We start from the raw sequence: 12,327 nt of genomic DNA, 5'->3' as shown, positions 1-12,327 counted from the left end.
ATAGCCTCTCTCCCCAGTCTTAATCTTTTTCTGATTTCCTGGCTACAGTCCCTGTTCCTGTCATGTTTGATTCCTAGTATGAGAATTCTTTTACTATTTCTATTTCCTCGTTGTCTAGGTTGAAATTGTGTAGATTTTCTGTGGTCATCATTTTTGCTTTCTTTATGTTCAACAGTAAGCCGGTCTTTGCACTTTCTTCCTGTTATGCCTTATTGCTCCCATTTTTATGGGAATCTCCTAAGAGAATTTTATTTCACACATTAATTTTTCCTTTCTTACCTTTCTGAAATTTACAGCTAGTTGTTTTGCCTCCATCAGCTATAAGCAAAGGTGTTTACCAGTGCTCCAGCCAAGAGAGTAAACATCGTATTTTCCTCCTATAGCTTAGGTTTTAGACAAATACCTGGCCATTTACTATGAAAGAGACCAAATAACTTATTTTAAAGTTGAATGTAGCCAATTAAAACCAAATTATATAAATTGACACTGACATGGCTATCCTAACCATGCAGATGTTGCAAAGCAATCCGCTGCAATGCAGCTCTATGAAGGGAATGGGAGAAAATATGTGAAGGCAAGATACTTCAGGAAGACTTCTATATTAGTTAGGGGAAGCAATTCATCACCCAAGCAAATCTGAGAATTCAGCAGATGTTCTATTCTTTAAATTGTCTTCAAGTTATTCGAGGACAAGGATTTCTGACACCCCTCGCCACCTCCTCCTGGAAAAGACAACCTCGATTTTCTATGACAGGCAATGCAAAATAACAGTCTGACAAGCATTCATATCAGTCTCCTGGCTGGAATAATACTTTAAAAGTGCTAGTCTCAGCAATGTGTGTTACAGTTGCAGCACTCTGAAGGAGGATCTCTATTAATATGCCTGTTACTACTTTCTCTTACTTACTATACTTTTATCCTGTCTATCTGTGTCACACATCAATATCCATGTATCTTCCTCCATCCTAGGGATGCTAATCTTTATATATATATTTCTTTATACAGTATATATTCAGAGCCCTGGTAGCGGAGTGGTTGTGAGTTCAATACCATCCAGGGGCTCAGGGTCGACTCAGCCTTGCATCCTTCTGCGGTCGTTAAAATGTTGTTGGGGGCAATGTTGTTAGCTTACAGTTGTAAACCGCTTAGAGACTGCTTAGTGTGGCATGAAGTGCTATATAAATGAAGCTGCTATTGTTTTTTGTGGGTTTTTTGTGCTATGTGGCCATGTTCTAGAAGAGTTTATTCCTGACGTTTCGCCAGCACCTGATGTTTCGCCAACAGATGTGGGCGAAACGTCAGGAATTAGCTCTTCTAGAGCATGGCCACATAGCCCGAAAAACCCACAAAAAACTATGGATGCCGGCCATGAAAGCCTTCAACTACACATTGGAAGCTGCTATTGCTATTGCTATTGCTATTGCTATTGCTATTGCTACACACACATGAAAAAATGCAGAAGATTTTCTGTACCGGGGGAAAGTGCAAGATTTGTGTGTGTGATTTTTCACATTTGGGGTGTTTCTTTGCACAAAAATTCCACCCCCATAAAAGTGTTTTTAATGGGCAAAATATTATTATTATTATTATTATTATTATTATTATTATTATTATTATTATTATTATAGTATGTTTTGTGTAATACATTGTATTTTGTGCCAGAAACAAACAAAGAAACAAGCACAAACAAATGAAAACGGGGGGGGGGGGGGACAGAGCTCTAGCTCAGAGGTGAGCAATTTTTATGGCAGAAATGTAAAGTATGCCAAGAAGTCTCCTACAAAGGCACTAAGTAAGAAACCAGTTCTGCATACTGATGTTGTTGTTATTGTTATTGTTGTTGTTGTGTACCTTCACGGGGTGCTTGTGGCAAGAGGGTTTGCTTTTGCCTTCCTCTGAGGCTGAGAGAGTGTGACTTGCCCAAGGTCACCCAGTAGATCTCCATGGCCAAACAGGGATTCGAACACAGTTCTCTATAGTGTCCGACGCTCAAACTATTACATCACACTGGTCTCTTGTCAGCTTGCCGCGTTTATCCTCTCAGCAACCAAGTGAACCAGTTTTGTCTGCGAACAAACAATGTGCCCAGACTAGGCAGGAGAATGCATGGCTGAGGAGAGACATTGGCCTCTACATCGTATGGGAACACCTGCATGTGGACTACACAAGCCAGATTCATGCGCACACACACGTTACTGTATGTCTGTGAAGATGCTTATGGCACACTTGGCTGCCAGCTGGATTTATAGAATGACTAAACTGAAAAGCATCACATGTACACATTTATTATGTTTTTACTCCTTTCTCCAAGTAGCCCAGAGCTATACACATGGCTCTCTGCCTGCCACTCCAGTTTTATCATAGCAATCTTGTTAGGTAAGTTAGCAAAGGAACAGACTTAGGAGTTCATCATACAGGACGAATCCTGTGCAGACACTAGATTTAAAGTGAAAAGCCGCTTTTGTGGGTTGTTTTTCACACGACGTTCGGGGCTAACCTGAACAGAAAGTAGAAAAAACCCGCACATGCGGGTTGTTTTTCAGATGTCATTTGCATGAAAGAGAAATATGGTGAAAATAACCTGAACAAAAAGCCAACAAAAAAAAGAGTTCCAAAACTAGAAAGGAGTGTTTTTTGTCGGCTTTCCATTCAGGTTATTTTCGCGTTATTTCTCTTTTTGTCAACACGTCTGAAAAATAATCTGCATTTGTGGGTGTTTGGCAGATTTCAAAATCTCTTTCTGCCGTGTGATAAACTCCTTAGTAAGGATTTCATAAAGCCTGTGCTTTAGTCCTAGTCTGACACTAATAGCCACAACACCCTGTCTTATCGCGTCTTGTTTTCAACACAGATTTGATGTAATATAAGACACTGTGAAGGAAGGTTCAGTCTATAACAGAGACTGCATCTGAACTGAAGAAACAATCCGGTTTGACACCATTTTAACTGCCATGGCTGACTGCTATGGAATTCTGGGGATTGTTTCATAGCATTGAGCCATGGCAGTTAAAGTGGTGTCAAGCCAGATTATTTCTGCAGTGCGGATGCAGCCACTGTTAACTGTTCTGGCCCATATGCAAGTCATTGCTTGATGCTCTAATCCAATGAGGAACATACATGTGCAAACTAGAGATCAGTCCCACACTTTTTCAGAGAGCCAATAACCTGATGTTGGGGAGAGACTGCCTTCCAAGAACTCAGGAGCAGAGTCCTCTAATAGAGTTACAGCTTGGGAAAAGCCAAATAAATATATTAAAAGGACATAAATAAAGTTGCTTAAGGTGGTTGTTTTGCCTCCCCTCGATATGGGACCCTCTCCTCACCCTCCCCTTGCACTCACACCCTCCATGTTTAACTTGGCATCAGACGGCTGGATAATTTGTTTCCATTGCAATGAAGTCCTAATTAACTGGAATAAACTTTTTACACTAAGTGTGTTTGTTTAATAAACTGGCCCTTTCAGAGCCTTACCGAGAGCTGATTGATGAATTTGGGGGGAGTGGAATCACGCCGAGTGCTGGGACGTTAAAGCTGCAGTGTCTGCGCCGGCCAGCGCCGAAAAAGCACCTTCTGTGTTTGTGAAATCCAAAATGACACATCGGATGTCTAGCTGCGGACGTGGACTTCTGCTTTGCTGTTATGTACAAATATTTAGCATTTCGTTTTTCCCCCCTCTCCTGCCTCCTGCCTTTTTGCCTACCCTTCAAGGCCTTTTGGATTTATTTAGTGCAATTAAATACATTCTCTCAGCCTTAGAGGAAAGCAAAGACAAACCTCCTATGGACAAATCTTGCCAAGAGACCCCCTTGATAGGTTTGTCTTAGCGTTGGCATAAGACAGAAACAACTTGAAGGCACACAACAACAACAAAACCCTGGTAGTCCCATGTGGTCCTTTTGACCTCTTATAGGCCCCATACAGACAGGCCAAAATAAAGCTGCTTTGAGTCACTTTGGAAGTATGCTGTTTAAATTCAGCATGTGTCCTAAGATTTGGAAGCTGCGCCAAAGCTGTGCTCCAGTCCTTAGTACTGGATCATGGCTTTGGTGATGTTTCCAGACTCTTAATACGCATGCTTCATTTAAACAGCATACCTCCAAAGTTACCCAAAGCAGCTTTATTTTGGCCGGTCTGTTTGGGCCCATAATTGTACAAAGCAAACACAAGTATAATGTCAGAAAGGCCTCTGACAAGACAGTGTTCACAAATCTCTAGACAACTTCTCTAGGACGGGCAAGGCCAGGTATAGAGTGCATTTGCACTGCAGAAATAATCCCGTTTGAACAGCCTGTCAAATGGCAAAGGATACCAAAAAAGATTCCAGAACACATCATTAAACAGTCAGTTTGTGAGTATTAAAAAAAGCAACCAGTGGTTATTAAGAAATACACAGTAGCATGAATGATTTTTCCCAAGTAGCTTTTCCAGTATTATGATTTTTCCAGTGTAGATTTCTGTCCACTGAACTGTAGTGCATTAGTCTTTTTGTACTACATTTGTTAAGAAGTGGCTAAAGTGTGTTGAAGTGGCCAACATCCATAACACATCTACGAAAGCAACTATTGACAACTTGAATGCACCTTCCTCAAAATAGGATGTCAGATTATTCATCCGCTTAAAATGTTAATGTGTATAAACAATACTTTGGGAATGAGCGAAGAAATAATCAAGTGGTAAGACTTTGACAAAACGGCTGTTGGGTAGGTAGTTGAGGCTGTGTGTAATCTCCTCTCAAATACCTGCCTCTTTGTGTAACCACTTGTAGTAATGGCTCTGGTCCTTTCTGTTTGACAACGGACAGTTCTCCAGAAGTGCTAAATTTGTTGTCCATCTTTGGTCTGTGGACACTGTAACATGAAAGCTCTTGAACATATTATAATGATGACATCTCTCTCCTGTGTGTTTATCGTGCCCAATTGATATCCATGGTTCATATTTCTCTGAAGATGCCAGCCACAGATGGTGGCAAAACGTCAGGAATAAACTCTTCTAGATCATGGGCACATCGCCCGAAATACCCACAAAAAACTATGGATGCCGGCCATGAAAGCCTTCACAATACACAGATTAACATGGCAATCACTTCTCCCTACCCAGGGTCACACAATAGATAGATAGATAGATAGATAGATAGACAGACAGACAGAGATGAGCAGAAGGGGGAAAGTAGGGATTAATTTAGAAGATTTAGAGTTCCAAGATAAAGCCTTAGTAAACAGGTAAAACATTTGTTTAGCATCGAAGAGACAGTTTGCAGTTGGAATGACAAAAACATCTGACCGATGTTTGTGATTTCTCTTTTGCTTTTAAGGGTAAGACAAGAAGCAGAGGAATTGCAATGGAATTAGGATTTAGGGAGGCTTCCTCAGAGTACAAGCTGTTTGCCATTGGCCTCTGAAGGTGGTGGGTTCTCACTCATAACAGGTTTTAGGGATGCTTTAACAATGGGTTTCCAGAACTGTTGCATCTTTAAGAAAACCAGTTTCTATACAAAGAAAATAAAAGAGATATGTGAATACAGTGGGCCCTCAGTATCTGCTGGGGTTTGGTTCCAGGACTCCATGGGGATATCAACATCCATGGATGCTCAAGTCCCAATCAATACAAGATTTAAATCCCTTTTATATAATGCAAAATCAAGGCTTCCATTTGGGGGTTTCTTGGGGGGAAGGTGTTTTCAAGCTGTGGATGGTTGAATTAATGGAAGCATAATCCATGGATACGGAAGACCAACTGCAAATATCTTTTTCTCATTCTTGCGTAAGGGGTTTGGAAATACTGCCTATATAATTTGCCAGATATTACACTGTCGCCTGGGATCTGGAAACTTGTAAAAACTGACATTTCAAGAAAAGAGAATGATATAAAATGAGAAATGTCCATGTGAAAGTTGCTGAAGGTAAATTATTCCTGCTTTCAAATTTTCAAGATGTATATGAAAATGGATTTGACAGCATCTTTACAGATATTTGTATAGGACTTCCAGAAATACCAGCCCCAATTGTGCTCTTTTCAGAATTGTATCTGAGTCTGTTTCATAACATCCCAGTTCTGGTATGCGCAGAAAAACCTCTCCGTTCTGCAGTGCTATATTCTGCTTTGTTTGTTTCTCAGTGTTGACAACCCACTCGAAAACTATCAAGTTTGTTTAAAGACAATAATTTGAAGTTTTGCAACACGGAGGTACTGTAGTAAAGATACAGAATGTGGTTTTCAGTGGGTTCACTCACATCCTTGGATAAGGATGGGGAAAGTGTTTTCCATGAAGCCCCCAGGGATATTTTGTGGCCCCCAGGGATTATTTTTTTGAACCTTTTGAACACCCTTTTAAGTGTTTAGAAGGCAATGTGGCCATGTTCTAGAAGAGTTTATTCCTGATGTTTCACCAGCATCTGTGGCTGGCAACTTCCTTCTGATGAGGGACCTTTGTACAAAGAGTGATATACATTCTCTGAAGATGCCAGAACTGAGAACAGAGTTGGCCAGTTATGAACATTAAACCTCATGTTCATTGCCCCTGGCTTTAATATAGATTGTAAAACAGAGGAAGATGGGGAGGTGGTACTATTTAGGAAGGTCTTTGACATCTTTTCTTCACTGCAGATAAAGTGGGAGCATTGTGATAATTGCATCTACAGTTGTCCCTCCTTATCCATGGATTTTTTTTTATACACAGATTCAAGCATCCACGGCTTGAAAATATTTTTAAAAGGTACAAATTTCAAGTATCAAACCTTGATTTTTCCATTTTTTTTATAACAGACACCATTTTGCTCTGCCATTGTATTTAATGGGACCTGAGCATCCACGGATTCTGTTATCCACGGGGGACCTTGGAGCCAAACCCCAGCGGAAAACAAGGGTCCACTGTATTAGCTTGGTCATATACGAAAAATATAGCTATTCAGGAATGGTGGCTAAATCTGACACACTTGCAGTTAGAAGTCCAGATTATTATTTTATTTGTATCCACCTCCGCCGTTCATCATCCCACAATGCTTGACCAGAATGGTTTTTTAGTTCCTGGGGTTGTCTCTCACAGGAACGTGGTTTTCAGCTTTGGCTTTCAATTAATTCAGCTTGAGGATATTGAAACAAATTCTGCTAAAAGGCACCGAGGCCTTTTTTCTTCTTCTTTTGCCAGCCGAGCATTTTGCTAGAACTGCACTTCTATTTTGTTTCATTCATCTCCAGTCATTCATTAAACTGGCAGTGACCAACCATTAACCAGCGCCACCAATGACCCCTGACTCCAAGAGAGGCCAAGACCTGAATGGCCACGGAGAATGACTTTTCTGTTGCCGTTCTTCTTCAGGGTGGTCCCTTTAGGATTGGGACAGGGCAGCATGGCAGGGTAAAGTTAGCCGTATGGTCTGCTGAACACCCCACATTCAATTCGTCCGCACATGCACTCTTTTTAAAAAGCACATTTTCACTCATCGCACCCACTTGAGGGTCTTGACCGAGCATGTTTTAAATTGGACTGAAAACTGAAATTGCAAAATTTTGCTATGGCGCGGAGAAAAGATTTCGGTCTCTATAGCAACCAAAGCAGTAAAAAGTCTCCCAGTCCAATCTTAGCCGTAGAAAATAAAACCGACACGAACGCCTTGGTTAAACTATTTCCTAGAAAGGAAGCAGAAATGCGGCTTTCCCCCAAGGCGACAGTAGGATGGTACAACAACAATGAAAGTATTTGGATTCACTGGTTGCTATATCGAAACAGCTCAAAGTCCGATCAATTCCATAACTTGATGTTCCAAGTAATGTTTGCATATCGCAGACAATGTTGGAAACAAGTGTGGAACACAAGTGAAAATCCCCGCATCCAACTTTGTGCAGAGATTAATGCAACCAGCCTATTCTCCAAAATTAGTTAGATATCCAGGATTTTTTGTGTTTTGGAGGGGTGGGATCTCGCTATTACGCACTTGGGACAATTCATAGCCTAAGACCCAAAGACATATAGCATACCCACACAGTACACTTTTAGTAACAATTTAACGTATGACATTTTGGGGCAGTCCAACACATAATAGGTATGCAAAATCTCAGCAAAATTAATGGAGCGATCAGTTGTATTTTTAAACTTAAGTGCCTGTACCTTTTCTACAGATTTCTCTTTATGGCTTTTCTGCTATGAAGGCTGGTGCAGAGGTTTATTATATTATTTATTATATATTATATGTCCTTTCATCTTGTCATGCATTTGGTTAGGAGATGCACCAGAAAAAAAGCAGAAATTGCCAGCTTTCACAAGTGAAGACGTACGTACTTCTTTTCTAAATAAATATATGAGAGGAAAGATATGAAATTTGAAATACTGGAGCCTACATAATTTGCTGCTGATATCCAAAGGGACATTTCCTCTGCTACACGAAAACTTTACTACCTGCATTCCCCACTATCCACAGCTTAGCTAGTGCTGAATCCTCTGAACCAGTCTATTCACTTTTCCTTCATCCTGGAGAGAAGTGATCAGTGGGGTCCCACAGGGTCCTGTCCTGGGTCCAGGGGCTATTCAACATCTTTATCAATGACTTGGATGAAAGAATAGAGAGCATGTTTATCAAATTTGCAGATGACACCAAATTAGGAAGCGTAGCCAATACCCCTGAGGACAGGATCAAAATTGAAAATGACCTCAATAGATTAGAAAGATGGGCCAAAGCTAACAAAATGAATTTCAACACAGAAATGTAAAGTACTGCACTTAGGGCAGAAAAATGAAATGCATAGATATAGGATGGCAGACACCTGGCTGAATGACACTAAGTGTGAAAGGGATCTGGGAGTCCAAGTAGACCACAAGTTGAACATGAGTCAATAGTGCGATGCAGCAGCTAGAAAGGCCAATGCTATGTTAGGCTGCATCAATGGAAATATAGTGTCTAAATCAAGGGAGGTAATAGTGCCACTGTATTCTGCTTTGGTCAGACCACACCTGGAATATTGTGTCCAGTTCTGGGCATCCCAGTTCAAAAAGGATGCTGAGAAACTAGCATGTCCAAACGAGTGCGTCATGGGGAAACCATGCCCTATGAGGAATGACTTAGGGAGCTGGGGATGTTTAGCTTGGAGAAGAGAAGGTTAAGAGGTGATATGAGAACCCTGTTTAAATATTTGAAAGAATGTCACATTGAGGAGGGAGCAAACTTGTTTTCAGTTGCTCCAGAGAACAGGACCTGGAACAATGGATGTAAACTAAAGGATAAGAGATTCCAACTCAACATTAGGAGGAACTTCCTGAGAGTAAGGGCTATTTGTAGTGGAGTCTCCTTCCTTGGAGGTCTTTAAACAGAGGCTGAATGGCCATCTGTCGGAGATGCTTTGATTGAGAATTCCTGCATGGCAGAAGGGGGTTGGACTGGCTGGCCCTTGGGGTCTCTTCCAACTCTATGATTCTATGTTTCTTTAAGGGAGATTACAAATTGAGATGTGTGCACATCCTAAACTTCAACCTGAAAAGGGTCATGCATTTGCAACAGCCTGTAACAAGCTTTCATGAAAGCACCCATCTTTTGCTAGTATCCAACCTGTACGTCTCAAAAAGCTCAGTACTGTTATGAAGTCCTTAGTTACACCTGCCCCCCTCCTGCATGAGCCAAGCAACTTCACTATTGCAAGCATGGGGAAGAAATGACAGGGGACATGTCCAGATCTTTGGTGGCATATCCGTTTCCAGCAGAGCTGGGGCAGGAACTACAAGTCCTAGTATCTTTGGCAGAAAAAAATAGACCACGTAGATTGATTTTGCCAAAGTGAGGTGCTTTAAAAATTGCAAACAGGAAAGAGGTGTCAAAGCAAAAAATAGGGAAAGGGATAGAGATGAGAAAGGGCAGAGAGAAAAGCAGTAAATAGACATGTGATAAAAAGTCGGGGAAGAGGGGAAAGAATGGATTGCTTTATAACAGTTTGTGTTCAAAGGGATGTCCATGATCTGAAAAAGGATGAATAATGCCATGTATAACATCCTTACAGATGTTAGTTGAGGATGTTTCCACAGGAAAACTGCAGATATGTCTTCAAAAGCCTGTATACATACTGATATGTATATGTCTGATATTAATAGAAAAGACCCAATTCTGCCAGAAGCTGAGCAATTCTGCAGAGGTACATCCTTAACTTAGAGTGAATTGAGGTTCAGATATTATTGCATACCTTTGCAAATCTACTGTCAAAAAGACAGTATACTTGACACCCAAAAGTGCCAGGGCTGACTAATGCAGTACATATTATTCCAGACAATGTACCTTAGCCTCCTGAGTGAATCGTACTGCCAGGGGGCATAAAGAATGCCAATAGTTTTACTGGCAGCTTACGCTCCTTTTCCCCAAACTAGCAATTACAAAGTGCCCTCAAGTAAGCATATGAATAGTTCTAAATTTAGAAGCCATAGCACAAGCATGAAGCATTTCAGAACATAGTGACAGTAGCTACTTAGCAAGAACATGGAGGGGAGGAAGAGAAGAGGAACGGATACTTTGGTGTACCTGCACTGTTTGTCCAACACCAACTGTTCACCTTAGCAGAATGCAGTGGTTTATCATTGTTTACATGCGTGGAATTGCCAAAGGACACCATGTCCCATTTTTTTCCATGCGTTAAAATTTTCCACATATCAAATGAGGGCCCAAAACAAACAGAAGTGAACAGAAGACAAATGAAAATGTGGAGAGATGTCGACATTTTGAAAACACACATTTGATCTTTATTACCCAATCTGTATACCATCACTCAAGTGTACAAAATATTACAAGTTAATTCAATGCATAGAAAACCTGTTGTTCAAAGATTTGATGCATCAGTCACATCCCCCCATAATAAACCGTCATGTGTAGAAACCAGATACAAGTATACCCAGCAAAGATGCCCAAATGAGCAAGTTTGGAAATGACCAGTTACAAAGGACTACAGTTGGTCCTTGGTATCCACAGATACTTTATCTACATGTTCATATTTCAAATACAGGAAAAAAAATATAAATTCTAAAAAGCAAACCTTACTTTTGCTATTTTATATAAGGGACACCATTTTACAACGCCATTATATTCAGTGGGTCTTGAGCATTCAAACTTCCAAGACCCCCATAGATACCAAAATCCATGGATGCTCAAGTCCCACTGAATATAATGGCATTGTAAAATGGTGTCCCTTATATAGAATAGCAAAAGTAAGGTTTGCTTTTTAGAATTTATATATATTCAGTATTTGAAATATGAATATGTAGATAAAGAATCTGTGGATACCATAGGTATGGCACAGTCATCAAAAATCTCTACCCTTTGGGATCAAACTTTGGCTGGTTGGTTGGTCAGTTGTATAATGTCTAAAGCAACAATCTTTGTGACAGAGTAATGAGGTTGCTGATAGTCCAAGATTGCAATCATACATTTATTTTTCTGAAAATTTCACTGAAGCCAATGAAAGAGGAAGAAAGACTTACTTGGCTGGGTACAAGTCCTTCTTGTCTGCTGATCCAAGGCTCTACAAGGCAAAAAATAAGATTACATTAGCGTCCACTTTCAGCCTAGAGATATGAAACACACAGCAACAATAATAAAGCATTACATAGAAGAACACTTGAATGGAACTGATGGCTTTTAAGTTTTCACCTTTGCAAAGCGCATGGAGAACGTTCAAAGTTCTCTAATGCTTGGTCAAAAGAGCTTCTCAGTGACTAGCATTTTAGACATGAATCTAAAAATGACAGCTCTTCCATACAAACCAGGGGAGGGGCCAGATAAATGCTTAAACTGTAGATATTATCTCCCCAAAATTGGGATTTTTTTTGGGGGGGGGGGGCAATAGAAGCTAGAAAAGACTTCAGTTTAAGACATAGAGATACTGGTCCTAGAAACTAAGCTAACCAAAACTAACAGTCTGTTCTAGTTTATGGCAGATTCACACATTCTTCCCATGTTTAGGATTGTACCATTTAGTCCTTTTTTTTTTCCAGGTATGACATTGCCCATGTCTACATTTAATGCTGAAGCAAGACGCCAGATCATGGGAGAAAAGCTGCTTTTTGGATAAGTCTCTTGTCTCAGTTATTCCTACTGTTCAGGGAGTATTTGTGACAGGTACAATAAATGAATTTTTGTTTTGATAATACCGAAAGAGCCAAGGTTTGGGACTGGAAGTTCACTTTGGACCATAGTCACTGCCTCAGTTGCACTTATCCTAAAAAGAGGACACCAACGATCATGTCAAGCAACACACCATCTTTCACAATTCACACCCGAGGCATTTCTCAGAGCACTGAAAAAGTGGACGAAGTGGAGAAACAGGTGGGAAGCTGGTAAACTACAACTATAAAAGTAAACT

General features: G+C 40.5%; 1 protein-coding gene across 4 annotated transcripts in view; it reads right to left on the bottom strand.

Moving 5' to 3' along the window:
• LOC121914888 (ankyrin repeat and fibronectin type-III domain-containing protein 1-like) overlaps window positions 1-12,327 on the bottom strand; it is a 311,519-nt gene that overhangs the window by 111,760 nt on the left and 187,432 nt on the right. For all 4 annotated transcript variants that reach the window (XM_042438666.1, XM_042438667.1, XM_042438668.1 and 1 more), the window contains one exon: window positions 11,447-11,487. In XM_042438666.1, the coding sequence (XP_042294600.1) occupies window positions 11,447-11,487 (41 nt within the window). The remainder of the gene's footprint in view (window positions 1-11,446; window positions 11,488-12,327) is intronic.

The sequence above is a fragment of the Sceloporus undulatus genome, chromosome 8 (genome assembly GCF_019175285.1).
Source record: "Sceloporus undulatus isolate JIND9_A2432 ecotype Alabama chromosome 8, SceUnd_v1.1, whole genome shotgun sequence".
NCBI classification, from domain to species: Eukaryota; Metazoa; Chordata; class Lepidosauria; order Squamata; family Phrynosomatidae; genus Sceloporus; species Sceloporus undulatus.
This window is presented reverse-complemented; position numbering and strand designations above follow the sequence as displayed.